The 22,169-nt window shown below is 40.7% G+C and overlaps 1 protein-coding gene across 1 annotated transcript; it reads right to left on the bottom strand.

Annotated features, from left to right (window-relative positions):
• Window positions 1-5,812: 5,812 nt before the first annotated feature.
• Window positions 5,813-9,331, bottom strand: LOC146551575 (phospholipase A and acyltransferase 3-like). The gene is made up of 4 exons (XM_085257741.1): window positions 9,176-9,331; window positions 8,750-8,858; window positions 8,362-8,639; window positions 5,813-7,754 (listed from the first exon to the last, which is right to left on the bottom strand). Exons 1-4 carry the CDS (start codon window positions 9,188-9,190, stop codon window positions 7,632-7,634), a joined length of 525 nt encoding a protein of 174 aa, XP_085113867.1. The 5' UTR covers window positions 9,191-9,331; the 3' UTR covers window positions 5,813-7,631.
• Between the last annotated feature and the right edge of the window lie 12,838 nt (window positions 9,332-22,169).

The raw sequence follows: 22,169 nt of genomic DNA, 5'->3' as shown, positions 1-22,169 counted from the left end.
TAGCTGCTCATGCCTCTGATGTGCCATCCAACTTTAAAATACAGCTTTGCGAGCTCGGTCTTCTTCAAAGCCTTCTTTTTCTTTGCTCTTTTCCTCCCTCCTTTGGTTTTTTCTTTTTTTTGCCCCCTTCTGCCAGCTCCAGCTCTGCTCTGCCTTCTGCCTCAACATGATGTGTAGAACTGAGTAAAGAAGTCAGGTGAAAAGGCTGAAAGGAAGTGCAGCTAATGCATGAAACACGCCACTATTGCATAAGTTAAAAAGTAGCTATAGCTGAGAGAAAAATACTGAGAACCTGCCATAAAATGAGACACTGAGCGACTGGTGGTCTGTGTGTTGATCACCATTCTGTTTAACATTCGCTGCAAGCAATCAGTGTGGAAAAAACACCCCTTTCATTCTCTTTGACTCAGAGGCCTAATGGCTTTTTTAGTAATGACTTTGTGTCTTCAGTGGCACAAACATCATTAACCCGGGCCATTGTTATTCTAATCTCTCTCTGTCAGTGGTCTGAGAGGCAGAGCCCCTGTCCTGCTGAAACAGTTTCCTCATTGTGAACCTGGCGAATGGGGGTAGATAGAGGTATTTTAGCTGCTGCCACCTGAGTGTGCATCAGCAGCCAGGAAGCCGTACATTTAGGGTGGTCCAATCCACCATCTCCCAACCGCGTCCTTCTGGCTCTCGTCTTTATGTGGTCCTAATTCTAGCTCCCCATCCTGCCTCCCTCCAGCCCCCTTTCCCCCTTCTCTCCACACAGCCTCTCTCACAAAAAGCCCCTCACACGATGAACAAAGTTTCACTGGCCCTCATTTGTTGACTTATCTGGCATGGCAGCAGTTTGCCTTTTGAAAAAAAAGGAGAAAAAAAACTTGTCCGGCTAGTTTTTGGGAGGTGGTGGACTGTTGTCGCTTAGTCGGACACAGAGGAAGACCTTCTGCCGCCTCTTCCATGACTTCAGCAGGTGCAGAGACAAACCTCAATGACATCTTTGTATCGGATGGAAGATTTCGGGTCGTTTTTAATGGCTCTCCTGGCCCAAGCCACGTCCTCCACGTTTGCCTTTGTGGAAACTGAACGTGAGACATTAGCAGTGACAGAACCCAGAGGGGGCAACCATATATCCTCAAATGACACAGACACCAAAGGTAGTTGATTTTTGGCCTCTGTGGCTGCCTGTCACGCTGCATTTATCACCAACTGCTCTTTACTGGCTGTACTTATTCATGTTGGTTCAGTGCTGCCTCCAAGCCTAGTGTACAATAGAAACTCACAATAAGTCCCTTTTCAGTCCATTAGGCTCCAGGATAAAGCATCTCTGAACTCATTTATCTTACTATTAACCAGGGAAGACCTATTATTGATGTAAAGAAAAAACCCATTACTGAACCATTGTTGGCTTTAAGTTTACTGCATCCCAGATCATCACAGGTAAACATTCAAGCTGTGCAGTCGGGCAGTTGTATGGTGGAAACGGCAACAAAGTGATTTCCGTTGCTGGCAGTTCTTAGAAAAGTACCCCAGATTTATGTCCACTGGGAGTTATCCAGAGCTCTGCATCCACCTCTAACCACATGTTGCTATCAGATGTGACTATTCCATGATGTAATTCTCTCTGTTTGCTTATTTAAATGCAGTTTATCCCCCCCGGTGCTTGGAGTTTGTACATTATTGTGCCCACAAAAACATTTTCATATTTATGGCCAGGGTAAACTTGAAACAAGCCAGTTCATACAAACTATCTATTCACATTTCCGAGTGTTTATAGCTGCAGTTTATAACACCAAATTCAAAGGAAACCTAACAGCCTCCAGCTACAGGAGGGGGCACGATGTGTCGTACGTATGGTGGGAACAGTTCAAACTTCTAAGTGGGGAAAAAGAGGAAGCATGTTCACCCCCTGCTTAATATCTCAGCTGTGTGCACTTAATCATTTGCTATATGAGGTAAGGTTTAGTCAGGTCACAAGTTACTGCGGTTACTGAGATCAGATGATTTGAGGAGGAAGTTAAGATGTTGAACTTTGATCTTTACCAAATGTTTGTTGTCTGTAGGAGTAGGTATCAATGTGCAACGCTCATACATTATTAAAGGTACAGTGTGGAAAATCTCACCACTAGATGTCAGTAGATTGCAGTAATTCTGACTTGATTTGTTCAGGATATCCTGCACTTTTCTATTTTCTTTCTTTCTTTCTGAAGTGGATCTAACATTGCTGGACTTGGACAATTAGCAAATAACATCTCGTACTATGTGAGTATATAATCAAGCTGTTTATCAGAGGGGAAAGTGTGATTTTTAGGACACTTGAGCTAACGTAACCTAGCATGAAGTTAGATCATTAAACTGCAGGAATGTCTTAGAGACATAAAGACCTGGATGACCTCTAATTTTCTGCTTCTAAATTCAGATCAAACTGAGGTTATTGTACTCGGCCCTGAAAATCTTAGTAATATGGTATCTAACCAGATTCTTACTCTGGATGGCATTACCTTGGCCTCCAGTAACACTGTGAGGAATCTTGGAGTGATTTTTGACCAGGACATGTCCTTCAATGCACATATTAAACAAATATGTAGGAATGCTTTCTTCCATTTGTGCAATATGTATAAAATTAGAAATATCCTGTCTCAGAGTGAAGCTGGAAAAACTAGTTCATGCATTTATTACTTCCAGGCTGGACTACTGTAATTCTTTATTATCAGGATGTCCTAAAAACTCCATGAAAAGCCTTCAGCTAATCCAAGATGCTGCAGCAAGAGTACTGACAGGGACTAGAAAGAGAGAGCAGATTTCTCCTGTATTGGCTTCTCTTGATGGCTTCCTGTTAAACCCGGAATTGAATTCAAAATCCTGCTTCTCACATACAAGGTTTTGAATAATCAGGCCCCATCTTATCTTAATGACCTTATAGTACTATATCACCCCCATTAGAGCACTTTTCTCTCGTACTGCAGGCCTACTTATTGCTCCTAGAGTATTTAAAAGTAGAATGGGAGACAGAGCCTTCAGTTTTCAGGCCCCTCTTCTGTGGAACCAGCTTCCAGTTTGGATTTAAGAGACAGACACTATCTCTACTTTTAAGATTAGGCTTAAAAGAAACCCCGACTATTATGACAAGCTACTCTAAATATGTTACAAATTATCTCCACTACATAAAAACATACTTAAGAATAACTAAATTTTTTTTTGTTATTCATTAAATCTTTGTTGTTTAAAACTATTTTGGAGCCGTGGGAGTGGCCATTTTTTTTCTGGCACTATGACATGTATTGGTTGTCGTCAGTATAGGCGCTTTTGTTCAGCTAACCTGTTTTGTTGTTTTGCAGTGTAGCAATGGTGTTAATTAACTTGCCTATTAGTAACCTGGTTACGACTTAGTAGACCAGCACTATACTGGTCATGGAGACTAACAAGGGCTGCCCAAAGAACATCTGGATTAAGACATATGGCTTCAAAGTTTTGGTGCACTGTGTTGCATGGAGAATTGTAATTTTTCATAATTTCACTGTATAATAAAAAATAGAATTCTATTAGTGTTTTTATCATGCGCTTATGCGTTACCATGGGTAGCTGCTGCCATAAAATTGAGCTCTTTACAACAAACACTCTCAGTAGCTGCATAGACACCAGTAGTTTTCCCTCACTCTCGCGTCCTCGTGTGACGGATTGTTTTCATCTTCATCTAAACTAAGTACTGGTTGACTATTTTATCCTCTCCCTCGGTTTGCTCTGGTTCAAACGGGAAAAGTCGAACAGAAGCCATTTCCAGTGCGCTGCTAATTGTGAACCCGATGCGGTGCAACCATGTGACGTCACTACCCAGAGTGCATTGAGAAGAAAATAACAAAGGCGGCCTACTGGTAAATCGGTTTTATATAAAATGTAAAAGGAAAACATTTTGCGTATTTTCTACATATTTTGAGTCTGAAGGTGCAGACATTAATTCAAATTTCCCTCCAGAGCCCGTGAACACCTATGAGCTCTGTGTTCAAGATGGCAGGACAACATGGCAACTTCCAACAATCTGTTCCTGTGTATTTTTCATGAATTCATTCTAAGTTTATGAGAATGTTTTCTATTAGCTTGTAAACGTCACTTACATTTCACTGACAGCAGCCCAAACCACTGTGGCTAAAATTACAAGGCAAAGAGCTCTGGAGAGTGTAAAGAAAAGTGAACAAATGTACTATAAAGTGCATTTCTTAGCTAAATTAACTGTGAAAAAAATATTTATTCATGATCAAATATCGATTTATCGGCCCTGGATTAGACGGATGGATCAATGAATGGATACCATCTAATTAGTGATCATGTTTGAGGCTGTGACTCACCATCTCTCTGTAATCATGCATATTATTGGCATGTCTTTTCTATCATTCACAGAGTGAAAATGCTGCACATTTGTTATGCATGGTGATTCTGAGCCTCACGATCAGCCACCATTAACCGTTCCATCAGACTCCCAAAGCGTGGACGGTGTGAGGCTTTATTATTGCTGGATTCTGTCCCATGACCAGAGTGTTTGCAGACTGCAGTGGATTCCATGGAGCTCACAAACGGTGACCTCAAACAATGTGGGGTTCTGTAGTAGGGTTGCCAACCGTCCCTTAAAAAACGGAATCGTCCCGTATTTAGAAACAAAAGTACACGTCCCGTATTGAGCTAATAAGGGACGCACTTTGTCCCGTAATACAGTGAGAATCAAAAGTAGTCTATAACTTTTAATGGAATTAACACTTTGTTTGAAAACATAATTCCCAGCCCCTCTCCTGCTTTGTGACCAATGAGCTGACAGCACACTTATGACAATTCGAGTATGACAAGTCAGATTACCGCTCATCTCATTGGTTGAGGAAAGGTCGCTTACGGAGAAAATACCGGAAGACAACCGATGACCACAACAAGAAGCATGGCCAACAGGGGAACAAACGCCGACACTGCGGTGCAAGTCTTGGACGGCACACTGTGCGTCCATAAAATGAAGGTTATAACAGAAAATCTGTCGCTCGCTCTCTCTGTCTTTCACTCACACACACACACCACCACATCAACTTTGCTAAATTGCTAATGAAAAACATTGATCAGGCAGCTGTGATTGAGCAACAGTGTAAATCCAACTATTTTCACGGTTGTTGTGGTCGTGATAATTTTGTGATGCCACATCGAAAAGGCTCGGATGAGCTTTCCAAAGTTCTACAAGTTGTGCCTCCATCGCTTGTGTCCAGATCACACGCTGCACAGCTGTGCTGCTCCATCTTTTTCACCGACGTTTACGTGTTTGCGCGTGAGCAGCTGCGGTGACACCCTCACGAGCGATTGATGATCGGGAGCTGGTCGTGAGGTGTTAATCGCTTCTCGTTACCCCACGTATACTACACGACGCACGATGAAGGCCAAAATCGGGCTGATCACCAAATCCGTCGCACGACTCAAAAATCGGCTCAAAATGGGCCAAAAATCGCACAGTGTGAGCCCAGCATTAGAGCAGCAATGTTTGTTCGCTCAGAGAAAGAAAAAAAAAGGCTGCAAAAGTACAGGGAGGAATGGGAAAAGGAAAACACCTGGCTGGAAAAGTGCACTATAAAGCGCACTGCACTGTGTGCTGGCGCACTTTTTCCATAGGCACGCTTCTATTGGTGGGCACATGAAGAACATGAGGGGCGTGAAAGCTCGGGGAACCCTTTACCAATTTTTTGTCCGCCAGGCCACGGCAGAAGCAGATATGGTATGTAAACACTGGTTTGTTTTTTTTAAACCCTCTGGTTAAGGTTAATATGGGCATGTGCAGTGAATATCAGGGCTATGTGGCCAGAAGTGTGATAATATAATTTATTTTGTGTAATAAACAAATGCAAGGATAGATGATTACAACAAATAGATGACTAATACATAAAAGTAATACATAGATGAATAATGATGATGAGTTAAGATGCGTAATCATGGGAACAAGCGGGTTTACAAACAGGAGCAGCTGATTAGCTTTAGAAAAGCTGAAATAATACCTCAACTGAAGCCAACTGTACTAAATGCACTAAATGTGCACTGTTACAAGAATATTTTTCGTTCTATTGCTTTCTATTAATTTATATAATTTTAAGTTAAGTAGGACAGAGTTCTTTTAAAGAAAGATTTACTTATATTCTCAAAAGTTAAGCATGACAGGCTTCTGTTTAAGAAAGAGACCTGTTTTACTGTGTTAATGTTGTCATTGTGAGCTAAAAATAAATGGCTAAATGATCATTTGTTTCCCATATGGTCATATCACAAAGAATATGCATCTGCTTAAATCAAGTTCAAGTCAAATGGTTAAAAAATAATTTCACACACAAAAAAAGAGCTACCACACTGGGAAGGGTGAAGACAACTGGGTTGCCCGGCCCTGGCCACGAGGTGTCCCTTATTTATTTTTCAGGGAGTTGGCAACCCTATTCTGTAGTGATTCTGGGGCCTAAGCAAGCCCAGCTGCACCCACCTGCTAATCCGATTGTTCAGTCTGACGTCACTAGCCGTGTCTGGACCTAAACTCCGCTGCAGGTCCATATATCCAACGATCACTATGGCATTACTGAGAGTTGAAAAACTGTCTAAAGTCTTTCATCTTTAATAAAATGATCAGCGTTCTGCTCTACCAGGTGTAACAATTGAGTTTAACATCCAGGCATCCATGAAAGCGGAATTTATGACATTTAACGGAGTTAGAAGTTAGCAGGGAGTTAGCTCGCTAGCTTCTATCTAAATATAATATAGCATGTCCTGACTGCGGGGTTTTGGAAACAAATTAAAACGTACAGCTCTGTTATCACTTCCAACATAAATGAAGACAGAAAGCTAAACAGCAGTGATGTTTGTAGGGTTACTGAAGTTTGGCTAGCTGGTATATAATGATGTGCTACGTGACCGCTAGCGACACAGCTATGTTAGCATAATATAAACAAGCTAACTTTTTTTCCACTCGATAAAAGTTAACATGAGTGTTCTCGGTGGTCAGGAACAAATGTAATCGCATGGCAGGATGCTGTAAAAGGACCAAACTTCAGCCAGGAGAACAACTGAGACAATCCATCCACAATACGAGGTTAGTCATTCATATACTGCTGCATGGGCTGGGCTGTAGCTACATCCTAAGGTTTTAAAAACCCAGCTTAAATAAATGATTAGTGGTAATAAAAGCCGAGGGAGGTCAACGGTGATCACTGACTGTTTTAGGAGCTTTTTGAGATCAAAAATAAGAAAATACATAACATTAAACATGTTAACAACACAAAAGCCATATTAAACGCAGACTACTTTAGACCCGGAAGTAGGATTCGTCGCGTCATCACTGAACAACCGGATAGCTTTACTGGCCTGGCCCAGTGCTCTGACCTCCTACATTGCAAAAAAACATCCAAAGCATTAGATTGTATATTTGTCTGTACGGTGATATGGTCAAAAAGCCTAATTTCAAATTTCCAAATCTTTATTTAGAATTTAGGCAGTACAAATTTAAGCGTTCTAAAATCACCCACAATTCCAAAAATATCTTCAATCCTAGAAATCCTCACTGTGATTAACTTATTGTTTCTGCTGACCTTGTTACACCAACAAACTATTTCCTTCCTTTTTACTGATATTAATGATATCAGTCACTGCAATCACCTATAATTTCTTCTTCTTTTGTTTTCGTCCGTGTTGAAGGAGGAAAACAGCGCGGCACCCAAAATTGCAGCGGCTACACCTGCCACCGCGACGCCTCCAATCACAGCTGCTGTTTGAACCTATGGAAAAAAACACAATAAAGAGAAAAGCAGTTGTGCTGGTTGTTGGAGGGAAAGCAGTTATTGCATTGTTGTTGAGGTTGTATTTCAGTGCTGACTTCCACAAGGCTGCAATAATAGACAGTAAAAACAAAATAAAAAATAATGACCATGTTTACATTCATTAAAAATTGAGCGGCTGCCATGTTGCATTTTCTGATTGAACACTATGAAAAAGAAGTTTTTTTTTTATGCATCTCAGAGAGCTATTTATGGCAGCGAAGGTGACAAAACGGGTTGACTAAGCAAGCTTTTTTTGGAACTTGCAAATCAGCTAATCTGCCGTTTGATACATAATCAAAATTTATTCAGCACCACATCTGCTTCTAATCATTCATAATAGATTGTGTTACATCTTTGTATCTTTACAATAAATGAGGCGCTTAGATGATAAACACATCCAGCGCAGGTGCAGACAAACACTTTGATAAAATCATTTCTCACTGAAACAGCAATAAAGTGTTACTGTTGCTCTTCACTGTTGGTTTAAGCCATGTTCAGCTTAACACAAGAGAATTTACAACCCATTTGATCTCACAGACTTTTCTTTTAGGTAAAAATCCCTCACCTGTCGGGACTCTGGCTTTCCATAACGTAGCTCTGTGACAAAGTGTTCACAATTCTGAGTAGCGATACAGTAAGGCAGCTCTCGACCGACCATCCTGCAGGCATCCCTCACAATGGCAAGAGGCTCACGAGGACTGTACTCATCATCCAGAAGATTATTGACCTCAAATTCGCTGGAGCCGACAACTTCCCAGATCTTCTGACGCCTCACCTGCGCCTTACCGCTGTCTAGTAACGTCAGCAGTTCACCGAAGGATCCCAACTCACCACCTGGATGTGCTTTTTTTGGAAGAGGAAAAAGGAGGTCAGAGAGACACTAAAGCAACATCTGTGAATTATGTAGGGCACGTTAATGTGTGTTTTGTGCAGGTCAAAAATGTAATACTCACTCGGAGGCAGTAAATGAACAACTTCATTTCCTCCAATGTAAACAGCCCAGTGTTTATATGCCCCCCGAGAGATCTCGATAAGGTCCCCTGGCTTTGGCTCTTTGTCAAACTGAAAATAATGAGAAAAGGCAGCACTCAGTATAAACAGACAAGTGAGCTAGTAAAAGCTGACTAGAGGAAGAACAAAAATCATAACGAGGTGAAAATATGAGTCGCCTAGTAATTTTCAGATATTGTAATAATGTATAATATATCAAAGTTGTTTGAATCTCTTTGCTGTGGCAAAGAAAAAGGTTAGCATAAATTCTGAATTTTCATATATCTAAAAATAATTAAAATTTGATCAAGTAAAAGCACACAACATACCAATGTAGTCACAAAAATGTGGACTTAAGTAATAGTAAAAGCAAGGAGAGGATCACTCACCAGTGTTGGTGCCATGGCTTCACCTCTTCAGTCAGCTGGTGGGCACGACTGGTAGCGAATTTACTCTGACTGGTACTGAAACTTATTAGCTTACATTTCAGATGGAGAAGTGCTAATATGCAAAGACAGATTAGATAAGCGCATTGGTAAATACCACATGGAGGCTACATGGCCTAAATTTGCAAATCATTAACTAGAAAAGCCAATGAGACTGTTGCTGTTAAGCAGCTGCCAAGCAGCGCGCAGTGCGAGAAAGGGTAAGTTTCATTTCTTGTGAACTGTTCATTGGATTGAGCCTTCTACAATAAACCAAAGTTCATTGTAAAGAAGGTGAAAATCTACAGCAACAAGATAAAACACTCCAACATCAGACAGATACAAGACAAACAACTATTGTAAAGACTTTAAGGTCCGTCTTAGTTCTCAAATTATTTTTACTCATAATTCAAGAAAAAAATCAATATCCTGTACATGTCAATCTGGGATTTTATTTAAAAGACCTCTAGCTTGTTGACCTCAAGCTGACGCTGACTCAAAGGAACTAATGAAATGTTATTGTGGAGTAAACTGACTGAATACAGTTGTAAATGTAATGATTTTAAGTGTTTATTTGTGGTTTATGGTCTTTCATGCCTTACAATTTATTGACAAAATAAACATTGTTAACATTGGTGCAAAGTTAGTTTGTTCCATAGTGTGGCAGTTAATGCATTTGCTTGGAAATTTGAAGGTCCCTGATAAAATTCTAGCCCAATGCACAAAAACCCTTTGTGTTTGCGTCATGAAGGGCATCGGTTATAAAATTCTGCCAAAGCAAACAGCTGGAGCAACCTGCTGTGCTATTTAAGACAAGGGAATTGCTGAAAGTAGCATTTATTACCTTTAGTGGTGTGGTCTGTTAAACAGCAGCTATATATTAGCATTTATTTGGAGGCAGGTAAGCGTACTAAGAGTCCAACATTATGATCTGTAGAAACTCTTGAGCACTGCGTTCACTAATGTGTCACTAAAATTGACAGTCTACTGTTTCAGATTAATATTATCTGATCAAAGATATTCTGACACAAGGCTAATGTGTTAGCCCCGATAAGGATAAGTGGAAAGAATGAAGGGATGGATGGATGGCCAAACTAGAAGTACTGACAACTGCAATTCCTCAAATGGCCACTTGAGGCTGACTCCAAGTGTAATTGACCCCCATGTTAAAATGCCTAACTTCAACCATCTTTAAGTCCAGGTACAGGTTTAGTCTCTAATTTCTCCCTACATAAAACTGATCTCAGCTTGCACACTAGTTATCCTATCCTGATACATCACTGGGCCATTGGTTCAGCTATGTGAAAATGCTACATCCAGATGAACAGAATCAGCTTATTGAATATAATATGGCATGCTATCTTCTTGTAGGAAAGCATATCAAGTGAAACTGAAAGTGTCCAAGTAAAATTTTTATATTTCATTTGTGTGTTACTTTGTCTTAAGGCTCCAAAATGACAAAGTAGGGAAACTGCAGCCGAGTCATTTTTCCTCTCTCTGGTTTTGCCATTATTAGAAATCTCTTTTTTTTATTGCTTTCCTTTTCTGCATTTTGATGTAAGACCCTTACTGAACAAAATTTAAAACTGCACATGTACAGCAACAGCAGGTGTTTGGTAACATCATCCAGAAGAACCTGGAAAAAAGAAGCTTTGTTTCATTATTATTGTCCAGAAAGCATCCAAGTCAAGAGACCTGGAAGTTAGATTTTTCCCCAGTTCCTCATTAAGTACTTAAAACAGGAAACCCTCAATCAGACCAGCACAGGGAGCTCCCTGGCCTTTTAGCTTTACAGGATGTTTGGAGGAATTCCCCACAGTATGATCAATGCAGCACTTTTTTTCATTAAATACAGCTGTAATACACTATGTCCTGCACTGTTGCCAAGACGAATTTTTTCAAATTTTTCTTTTGCTGTTCTACTGTCTTCACCTCACTAACAGCAGACAGAAGCCAGAGGAGAGATTTGACACCAGACACTGAACTCCTTCCTCGTCTGTTAGTTCTGGCTTTTAACGTGGCTTGTATACCTCCCATTTATTCTTCTGACCACCATACCTATACTTTTGACCTTTGTGCTTTCTCACTGAAAAAAATCATGTGTTATATACTGGGTTTAATCAGAGCCCGAGGCAGAGAGGAGGGCTCTCATCTTCAACATCTGCCCCCTAATATTCTTCCTAATCCCTCTCTTGTGATGGTCTCATCTTGTGTGACTGATGAGCAGCAGTAAAACCCTCAGTAATCTTCAACTGTTGGACTTTTCCCACCTTTCCTCCTGTACAGTCAAACCCTTTTCTCCCAGTGCACACCACTTATGGAAGGTTCAGGCAGGCCCTTGTCAGATGTTGGTCTTTGATATGCTAATGCTGCTCTCTTTTTCATGGCTTTTTTAAGTATTGACTGTTAGACTTGCAAGCGCAGCACGATCTTTGGCCTGTTACAGTGAAAGAGGGAGGAGATTTTGTTGGGAGCGGATTGCTAAGTCAGTGATTTGCGCTCCTTTCCCTCACCGAGTCTTAAAAGGAGAAACCACCTCAATCAGCTGCAGAACAATGAACGTTCAGGAATTGGTGGCGATTGCAAGGAGTGGCAATCCCACGGCTGGCACGCAAACGTTCACGGTGCACTCGGAGAAAAACTTGTCCCCTTTTGTAAAAGGCTTAAGTTTAAGGTAACTAAAGTGCGTTCTAAAGTGAGCAGACCTTTTTTTGTGAAAATAAAGAAGCACCAAAAACACATGAATGACTTCAGGTCACATACAGGACAAGAGAAAAATGCACATACCGATTTATTTACTTACTAATCAATAACATATGCTGCTGCTTTTAAATCAAACATACTAAATTGGATTACATGGCAGAGAATACATATAAATATGAGGTTCTTTTTTTAAATTTTGTTCCAGAATTCTGAAAAAACAAATTGAAAACATGTTCTGCAAATAATTGTAACTAAGTATTTACTTTGAAAGGCTAGAGGGATAAAAAAGGTTCCATAACATTTAAAATCCTTTAGGAGAGTGTAGTCTCCTTGTGGAGAATATTATATTTTAATATAATATATTTTGGAGAAAGAGAGAATTTCAAAATGCCTGTATTTTGGTGTCTCATATATCATATTAAATTCTGGATTGCAAACTCAGCCTGAACTACTTTCTTTCTTAACAGAACAAGCTCAGCTGAAGTTGCCTCCTGTGCCCATATTCAACCACAAGTGGATCGTAAATCACGCCGACTGTTTGGCAGAAGCCATGGATCATTGTACAATGGTTAATTAAAGCCAAATCAATTTCAGTGCCAGTGGTCTTTTTTACACTGTTTCTACAGAATGCAGTCCCACGGTGGAGTCAGGAGGAGGAGGATGACGAGGACCATAGCGTTTGCTCAGGGCTAGAAAAGAGCCTGCCACTCATATTTGTACAGAAGACAAAGCCTCGTGGGTTCTCTGGCACTATATGAAAGATGTGTTTTCACAGCGCATACAGCAAATACAACTGTTATTTTTTTTTCTTTTCTACTCTTTTCCAAAAGCGATGGTCACATTTCAGGAAAATTAGTTCTGTGCCAGTTGCCATGGGGACTGGTCAGCACAGTTGACAGAGGCTAGTTGGGGGCGGCTGGAGGCAGAGTTCACATCTTAGTTTCTTATTGCTATAGTGGCAGCATATTGTGTGTAATTACCCTGCAAGAGAGTTTAGATACTGCAAAGAGAACAATGATGAAAGTGGAAAATTTAAAATGTGCATTTCAAATAGTGACACTACTTAAATAAGTGTTTACGAACTTAAGGTCAGTTATGCTTTAATCACCTCATTTGTAAAGTTAGATGCGACTTTCTCCTTTGAACTAAGGGCTGAGACTGATTCATCCTGCCTCCATCTACCATGAACAGAATAAATATTTCTTGAAGCTGACTCCAGAGAATTCAAATGTACAGCAAGTATTTTTTTAAGTTATAAAGTATATAAAAAGAGATTACTGTACTCATATATATAAAATAAATTCCCCACTCGCCCCTGCGGGCGGTCAATCCTTCAAGCTCAGATCCTCTACCAGAGGCCTGGGAGCTTGAGGGTCCTGCGCAGTATCTTAGCTGTTCCCAGGACTGCGCTCTTCTGGACAGAGATCTCCGATGTTGTTCCTGGGATCTGCTGGAGCCACTCGCCTAGCTTGGGAGTCACCGTGCTCCGATTACCACGGGGACCACCGTCACCTTCACCCTTCACATCTTCTTGAGCTCTTCTCTGAGCCCTTGGTATTTCTCGAGCTTCTCGTGTTCCTTCTTCCTGATATTGCTGTCATTGGGAACCGCTACATCGATCACTACGGCCGTCTTCTTCTGTTTGTCTACCACCACTATGTCTGGTTGGTTAGCCACCACCATTTTGTCCGTCTGTATCTGGAAGTCCCACAGGATCTTAGCTCGGTCATTCTCCACCACCCTTGGGGGCATCTCCCATTTTGACCTCGGGACATCCAGGTTATACTCGGCACAGATGTTCCTGTACACTATGCCGGCCACTTGGTTATGGAGTTCCATGTATACCTTGCCTGCTAGCATCTTGCACCCTGCTGTTATGTGCTGGATTATCTCAGGGGCATCTTTACACAGCCTGCACCTGGGGTCTTGCCTGGTGTGATAGACCCCAGCCTCTATGGATCTTGTACTCAGAGCTTGTTCTTGTGCTGCCATGATTAGTGCCTCTGTGCTGTCTTTCAGTCCAGCTTTGTCCAGCCACTGGTAGGATTTCTGGATATCAGCCACCTCCTCTATCTGCCGGTGGTACATACTGTGCAGGGGCCTGTCCTTCCATGATGGTTCCTCGTCTTCCTCCACTTTCTTGGGTTTCTGCTGCCTGAGGTATTCACTGAGCACGCTGTCAGTTGGGGCCATATATATATATACATACATATATATATATGTTGATTAGCGTGTGATTAAGTCCAAATAATTGATGTATTCTCATAAACTTTGATGCTACTGACTGGCCACATACGTAGTAAGCTTTATAGGTTACTTATAGTTTAAATTCACAAATACCCACTAAAAGTGTTTACCTTTCTCTATATGTCTTTCTCCTTCCCTGCTTCTCTCTCTCCTCCCTTATTTACACCTGATCCTTTTCCTCGTTATCTCAAGCCTCATCTCTTGAACTAAAATCGGGGCTCTAACAAATTTAAAAAAAAAAATGCATAAACATACTTTATTCCTGATATTGTCACAATTACTTATTGTAAGCAGACTGGCATCTGACAACAAGTTGGCTAAACAACAAAAGCAGCTCGCTAAAAGATAACATTATGCTAGGCTAAAGTGTCCTAAAAGAAAATCACACATTCAAACACACAGGTTAATTACATTGTCACATTATATGAGACTTCATTTGTTAATCACCTGAGTCCACTTCAAAGGAATGTTCATAATGCCAGCTAATAGCAGCTAACAGTAGCAAAAACAGCATAGCTTACCAATAGAAAAGTTTAGGATATCCTCAACAACTAACTGAGTATTGTTGTCATCAGAGATATTGGACTGCTTTCACCAAGTTTTACATTCTCCTGCAGAATAAATAGACCTGAATACCTGGCATATTGAAACTATAGCCAAATTGACAGCTAAGGTACAAAGCAGACTGATAGCTATGGCGTTATTTTTGTGCCACTATTCTGAGCGCACGTAAAAAATTTTTGCAGGTGCAAGTGTTGCATTTTGAGGAGAAATTTATTTTGAGCCAACAAAAGCTAAATTTGAGTGAACAAAATTCGTTGCTGCGTGCAAAAAAAACGTGTTTGCTATTATCCATACACACACACAATAGCAGCCCCTCTCGGTCAGTTTTTGTATTTGCACTCGCTCGCAATGTGTTGCTTGCGCTCTCAACATTTCTGCCCGTCCGGGTTCAACTCTTTCTGCACACCGTTATATTTGTGCCACAAAACCAGCCAATCACAGACTTGGATGCAAAAAAAATCTGGTTGGCTGATTTTTTGGTCTCGAAATGACAAAATGCAATATCCCAGAACTCAAAACTCAAACGAGGCAGTGGCGGAGGAACACAGAGTGGCGGAGTTTGAAATATTACTCTTTCTGGGTCACAAAATAAACTTTTAAGATATTTTCATGCGAGAATGGTGCTGTGTAAACTTCAAATATCTGCTCGATTAACAAGACATCACATATTTGCAAAAGTGCTCTAACGTTTTCGGAGATGCCTGAATTATAGGAAAACTTGTGGCGTCCATTGTATGTGATTATGTTTGCAATGAAAATTAGTTCTCTCAAAAAATTTGAGATAAAAATAAAGATGTACTGATTTTGATGAATGAAGGGGGGCGTAATCCTAAATTCCTCTTCTTAAAGGAGGGACAAACATCCAGCAGTAGTTGCATATGTGATGCAAAGTGGGACTGCAACAACTGTAAAAACAAACGCTTCTTATCTGTCCTAACTGCTTCAGCTCTTGCTCTGGCCCTTTCATCTGCCAAGGATTTTTCTGGGATGAGACGTGAGGCGAAAGAAGAAGAGAGAAAAGATGCCAGTTACTGTAGGGTTGTCATCTCTGAAACTCAGATGACATGCCAATGAGCTTGCTGCAGCTCCGGCCAGTGAAACTCAGAGCAGTTAGCAGCATGAGATGATGGGGGAATTGAAAAGAGTTCTTGGCCTTCTTTGCCGACTTCCTGCTCTGGGCCAGTCAACCACAACATCTCATAACACACACACACACACACACACACACACACACACACACACACACACACATATTTTTTTTCCTTTATTTTTACTACTTTCTACATTGTTGATACATAGTGAAGACATCAGATATATGAAGCAAGATATATGAACTTATGTAGTAAAAAGAAAAGATAAATAACTTAGATTCCTCAAAGTAGCCACCCTTTGCTTTGTTGACAGAGCTGCAAACCCTTGGCTTTCTCTCAATGAGCTTCGTGATGTAGTCAACTGAAATGGTTTTCACTTCACAGGTGTTCCTTGTTGGGGTTTATTTGTGGAATTTCTTGCCTTTATGTGGTTGGGACCATCAGTTGCGTTGTGCAGAAGTCAGCTTGGTACACAGCCGACAGCCCTATTTGACAACTGTTAGAATTCATATTATGGCAAGAACCAATCAACTAAGTAAAGAGAAACGACAGTCCATCATTACTTTAAGAACTGAAGGTCATTCAGTCCAGAAAATTGCTAAAACTTTGAATCTGTCCCCAAGTGCAGTCGCAAAACCCTTCATGTTCTATGACGAAACTGGCTCACATTAAGAGGACCCCAGGAAATTCATTCAAGTCACCAGCCTCAGAAGTCGCAGAGTTCCAGTAGCAGACACATCTCTACATCAACTGTTCAGAGGAGACTGCACAAATCAGGCCTTTATGGTCAAATAGCTGCAAAGAAACCACTACTAAGGAAAAGCAATAGGCAGAAGAGATTTGTTTGGGCCAAGAAACACAAGGAATGGACATTAGACCAATGAAAATCTGTGCTTTGGTCTGATGAGTTCAAATTTGAGATCTTTGGTTCCAGAAAAGGTGAACTGATGGTCTATACATGCATGGTTCCCATGCATGGAGGAGGAGGTGTGATGGTGTGGGGGTGCTTTTGCTGGTAACACTGTTGGGGATTTATTCAAAACTGAAGGCACACTGAACCAGTGTGGCTACCACAGCATCCTGCAGTGACGTGCCATCCAATCCGGTGCGCGTTTAGTTGGACGATCATTTACCTTTCAACAGGACAATGACCCCAAACAGACCTCCAGGCTGTGTAAGGACTATTTGACAAGAAGGAGAGTGATGGAGTGCTGCATCAAATGGCCTGCACTCCACAGTCACCTGATCTAAACCCATCTGAGATGGTTTGTGATGAGATGGACCACATAGTGAAGGCAAAGCAGTAATCAAAGGGTGGCATTTTGAAGAATCTAAAATATAAAACATGCTTTGAGTTATTTCACACTTTTTCATTTGTTATGTGATTTCATATGTATTCACTCATTCATTTTGATGCCTTCGGTGAGAATCTACAATAAAATAGTCATGAAAATAAAGAAAAAAACATTAAATAAGAAGGCGTGTCCAAAGTTTTGACTGGCAGCATATGTATATCTTTTTGTGTGTGTTACGTGCCTCTGTATATCATTGTTTTCCCTTGGGAGAGTGTCTGTGCTGGAAAAGAGAAGAAGGAAGCAAAACTCCTCAAAGTTCAGTAAAGTGTCAGAAGCAGCAGACAGCAGGTGGATGATGATTCACAGAGAGAAGAAGCCGCCTTCTGCTCACCCTCTGTGGTCTCCTCTGAGATCTCCTCCATGCGACAGAAAGAAATGGTGGATATTTTCACCAGCAGGCAACAGTTGAAAGGTGACCAACTGCTGGTGACTCATTCAAAACATACTGCTTTTACATGGCTGTGGAGATGGAAATTATGCTCATGTCAATACAGGAGGAGAAATAGTGAAACACTGCTGCGGCCTTTTTCAACTTTCAGGCATGAAAGTAAGAATCTTCTTTATATAAGAAGTCTGTTTTGCTCACAGGAATTTGATCTGCGGTTAGTTCACAAACGTTTTCCCGTTTTGTTTGCCGTTTATATGCAGTGGATGGTACTATAGCTCAGTATGGCTTGGAAATAAGGTAACTTTGTTTGTAAGGAAGAAATAGATAGTAGTGGTGAAAATTGACACTGACTAATCAAACAAAGTAACTAATTAAACAAAGACAGACGGTCATGTATTAACTGTATGGCAGAGTTGAAAGGCACGTGGATTTTGTTAAAGGGATTTAAGTCATTTTAATTAATTTAAAAAACCGAGAGAGAAAAAACATCAGAAATATGCAAACTTCATCGAAATGGAGTTAAAAATCATTTTAAAGAACTATCTGTTATTTGCCTGTAATCTGAACACAGCCTGTTCTTATTCCCAGCGTCAAATATCACCTTCTGTCATAGTCACTAACAGAAGGCGTTCTTAGGTATTGGTGGGTTATGGTGGGTGGGGATTTATGCTTCAGTGGGAAATCTACTGTAGTTACATTGTAACCTCACACCCCTCTGAAACCCTGCCCTGTAACTTATGCTTATAAAATGTAACTACACGCCTCATCAACACATCCTCCTGTGCATTTCCAGCTGCTTTTCCACTGCAGTTTATTAAATATTTTTACCCTGTACCTTGGATATTTAGATTTTCAACCACTGAACAATATTATTAAAAGGCCTTCTGATTGGTCTCTGGCTCAATAGCGGGAAAACAAAGCCAAACATACAGCAAGAGTCATAAAGAACTGTCTTTGGTGAACGAGGACCTGAGCTCATACCATAAAGAGTCACTCTGGGTGAATCTGAGGCAGACTGAAAGAAAACAAAAGAAAATATTTATTTACTTTTTCTATTGACTATTGCCTGCACTTTGCATGGAGTTAATTAGACGTTTAATTGATGTGACATGTGAAAGTTATGCGCCGCGCTGCACAATAGTTTAATTCCCCTTTGAAAACTCTTAGAAGCAAATCTAAATAAACTGTTAATAAAACTCTAAAACCAGAAATCCAAACAGAATTATTTAAGCTCTGAGAGGTTACTGTCAGCACCAACCCACTGACTTAGAGCAGAAGAAAAAATACATTATATTTAATCAAAGAGCAGTGTGTCATTTTCTACAAATGTTTTTTACTTAAAACTGTGTTAAAGGTACCAAACAAATGATGAAGAAAGTTTAAGGGATACGACCAATATCATAAATTACCAATATCATCAGTCTATCAGGCTAATGCAATGAAAACCTCTTTATTCAGATTCAACTCAAAGCTTCAAGCATCCCAGAAAGGATCATCCATGTAACTGTAAGTAACAAACTGTGCATAAGAAACAAAAAATGCTGCTTATTTGGTTCAAAGTCATTACCGCTCTTTTTTTGAATTACACAATATTTTTTAATGAAAATTATCTGGCAAAGTTCTGGATTAATCCAACTTTTTAAAAACACGTGCATCATCATCGCTTTCCTGCAGTGGCGCTGTTGGATCAAGAAAACACACACCACAGCTGCTGATGAAAGCCGTTTCCATGTTTGCACAGATGTGGGAAGAGCACTGGATAGTTTTAGCTACTGTAAACGGCAGTTCAAACATAGATACGAGTCAGTCTACCTACTGTACTTAATACCAGTTAGTATTAAGCCGGTTTTCACTCAGGGGGAATGGAATAGGGTGTTACTGTTGAGCAGACCTGTTTGTGAGAAATCAGATCTATGTTAAAGCATTTGACAGGACTTGCACCCTGCTCTGAAAGTCATCAGCTGACTTTGGCCAGTTCTTGCTGGACTGACACATCCTGACACTGTTTGCACAAGGACTGGCCATGGATGATTGATTACCCCTTATCTACCCTGGCAAATCAGAGTCTTAACTGAGCATGGTTTGGTTACAAACCCTTTTCTCTGTCCATGAAAGGCTTGGCCAGTGCTCTGGGTTCTCCCTCGCAATGAATGGCTGCATTCTGGGCCAGACCATGCTGTGGGCGTGCCTTTGTTTCCCTGACTGATGGGTTTGGGTTGTTGAACAGCTTCCAGGAGATCGTTACTGACTTGATCTGACAGTGTTGGTGACTGCCAGGGCCCAGTAGCCTCAGCTGCCAGCAGAGACAGCTGCAAAGAGCGGGAGGCATCTCTCAAATACACTGACCCCTGCTTGTATAACTGACCTACCACAGCAACTTTGGTTACATGGCTGAAATTATTTAGCGCAGCAGATGTGCCCCTGAGCAAGGCATTTAATAATCCTTAATTACTGAAACTCTGTGGTCACGTTGTTTCACAACAGCGCACTTCAACATTTTCCTCTGATGCATTTCAATGTGCCTTTTGATTGCCAAATAGTGTAACTTATTTGCAAGTCTTTGGAGCAACCATTTATTGACCACACCAATATGACTTTGAATACCTTCAGTATTGTACTGGCTGACTGTTCAATGGGCTGCACATACTACTAGGTTGGATCGCTTTTCCTTTCAAAACTGCCTTAATCAATTTCTCATGGCACACATTCAACAAGGTGCTGCAAACATTCCTCAGAGATTTTGCTCCATATTAATGACATAGCGTCGTGCAGTTGCTGCAGATATGTCAGCTGCGCATCCATGACGCCAGTTCCATGATGATGTGAGCTCTGTCAGACGGCACATTATCCTGCTGGAAACTGTCACAAGGTGATTGCTAAACTGTGGTCAGAAAGGGATGTACAGTGGCCCCTAGAGACAAAGCACGTACAAACTCCAAAACACAACGGAAGTGCTCCAGGACACTAGGAGCAGTCTTCAGCTTTTTTTTTTCTTTACCTAGTGGCTACACAAACCAGGAAGTACCAATGACCGGATCTGGTGTGTGGTATAACAGGTAAATGAACATTTTTTTTAAATTATGTGAATATATGTGAGTGTGGTTGTTTTTGCAGGTGTTTTCCGCTAGTATCCAACTCCATGTGTTTGTGGAAACCATCCGTCCTGGAGTACTTCCGTTGTGTTTTGGAGTTTGCATGTGTTTTGCAGTTTATACGTGCTTCGGAGTTCGTACGTGCTTTATCTCTAGGGGCCACCGTAGGGATGGACGTGTTCAGCAAAAATACACAGGAAGGCTAAGCAATGCTTAGTTTGAACTAAAAGATTAAAAGTGTGCATAAAACATATCCACTACACCATTATCAGCCGGCATTGTTCATACATCAAATTCTAACCCTACAATCTGTTTGTTGCAACGGGAAGCAATTAGTGTGGTGTTCTGCTCTTGCAGCCCATGCTCTTCTGCATCCTGGTTGTAGCAATTCCTATTTAAGTTACTGTTGCCTTCCTATCAGCCCCATGCAGTCTAGTGATTCTCCTCTAAACTCTTTCATCGGCAATGCATTTTGTCCCAGAGAACTGGACATTTTCTTTTTTCACACTATTCTCTGTAAACCAGAGATTGACAGCTCATTTTTCCCAAGGGGCCATATTAGGAAACTACAGATGTTCTGGAGGGTTCTGCTCAATAATCATTATAAACTGGTACTGGTAAGAGTATGTGTTACAATTAACCAGTTAATAATAATAATTTCCTCTGGGATTAAGAAAGTATTCTGATTCCGATTAAACTGTGAAATGGGCCTGGTAGAAACACCAGCATTTCATCACTATTTAATCAACACTCCCAAAAACAAATGTGAACAAATTGTGCATGTCTTTTGCAAAACGTCAAATACTTTTAACTCTGTATTTGACGTGAACATACGCATTAAAATCAGGTTCAGGATGTCTGAGGTGGAAAAGTGAAATACGATGGACAAGTGATCCTCACTGAGAGAGGATCTGCATCTGGACTTATGTGGAAGTTCCTCCTTTTTGAAAGAAGAACAAAAATCCAGCAGGGCTTGAAGTGCTCTGCCAGTAGTGCAACAAACTGTCTGTGATTCATTGCTCTTAAGGTGTTCGCTATAACATCAACAACATGGTTAATTTTTAGCACTGACTTACACAACACCTCCTGGTGGATAACACAGTACATAAATGCCGATTTCCCAATGCCGGGTTCTTTTCAGTCATTTTATCTTTCATCTGCTTCAAAAGTAAATCATTTCCCTTGTCAGTATTTGAACAACCATTAGTTGTAACACCTGCCAGTTTGCTGCATTTTCAGTCGAAATCTATCAAAGCACACAGGTACCTGTGTTGTGAACATCACAGCTTTCATCCAGAGCCAAGGAGAAAATGTCAGAACTGTCCACTTTGCTTTTCAGCTCCAGATTTGTCTTGTTACACTTTGAATGGAGAGGGGTACGTTCTCAAATGTTTTTGTTTTTTTCATATTTCTGCATATTAGTGGATAACCTCATCATCAAAGAAAGCCTTACTGTGTTTGCAGTTTTGTGGGAAATCACAAACCTGCCATTGACTGCTCCATATCTGAAAGTGTAAC

This window comes from Mchenga conophoros, linkage group LG19, assembly GCF_057382185.1.
Source record: "Mchenga conophoros isolate Kocher_MC1m ecotype Shallow Benthic linkage group LG19, M_conophoros_male_GT1.1, whole genome shotgun sequence".
Lineage (NCBI taxonomy): Eukaryota > Metazoa > Chordata > Actinopteri > Cichliformes > Cichlidae > Mchenga > Mchenga conophoros.
This window is presented reverse-complemented; position numbering and strand designations above follow the sequence as displayed.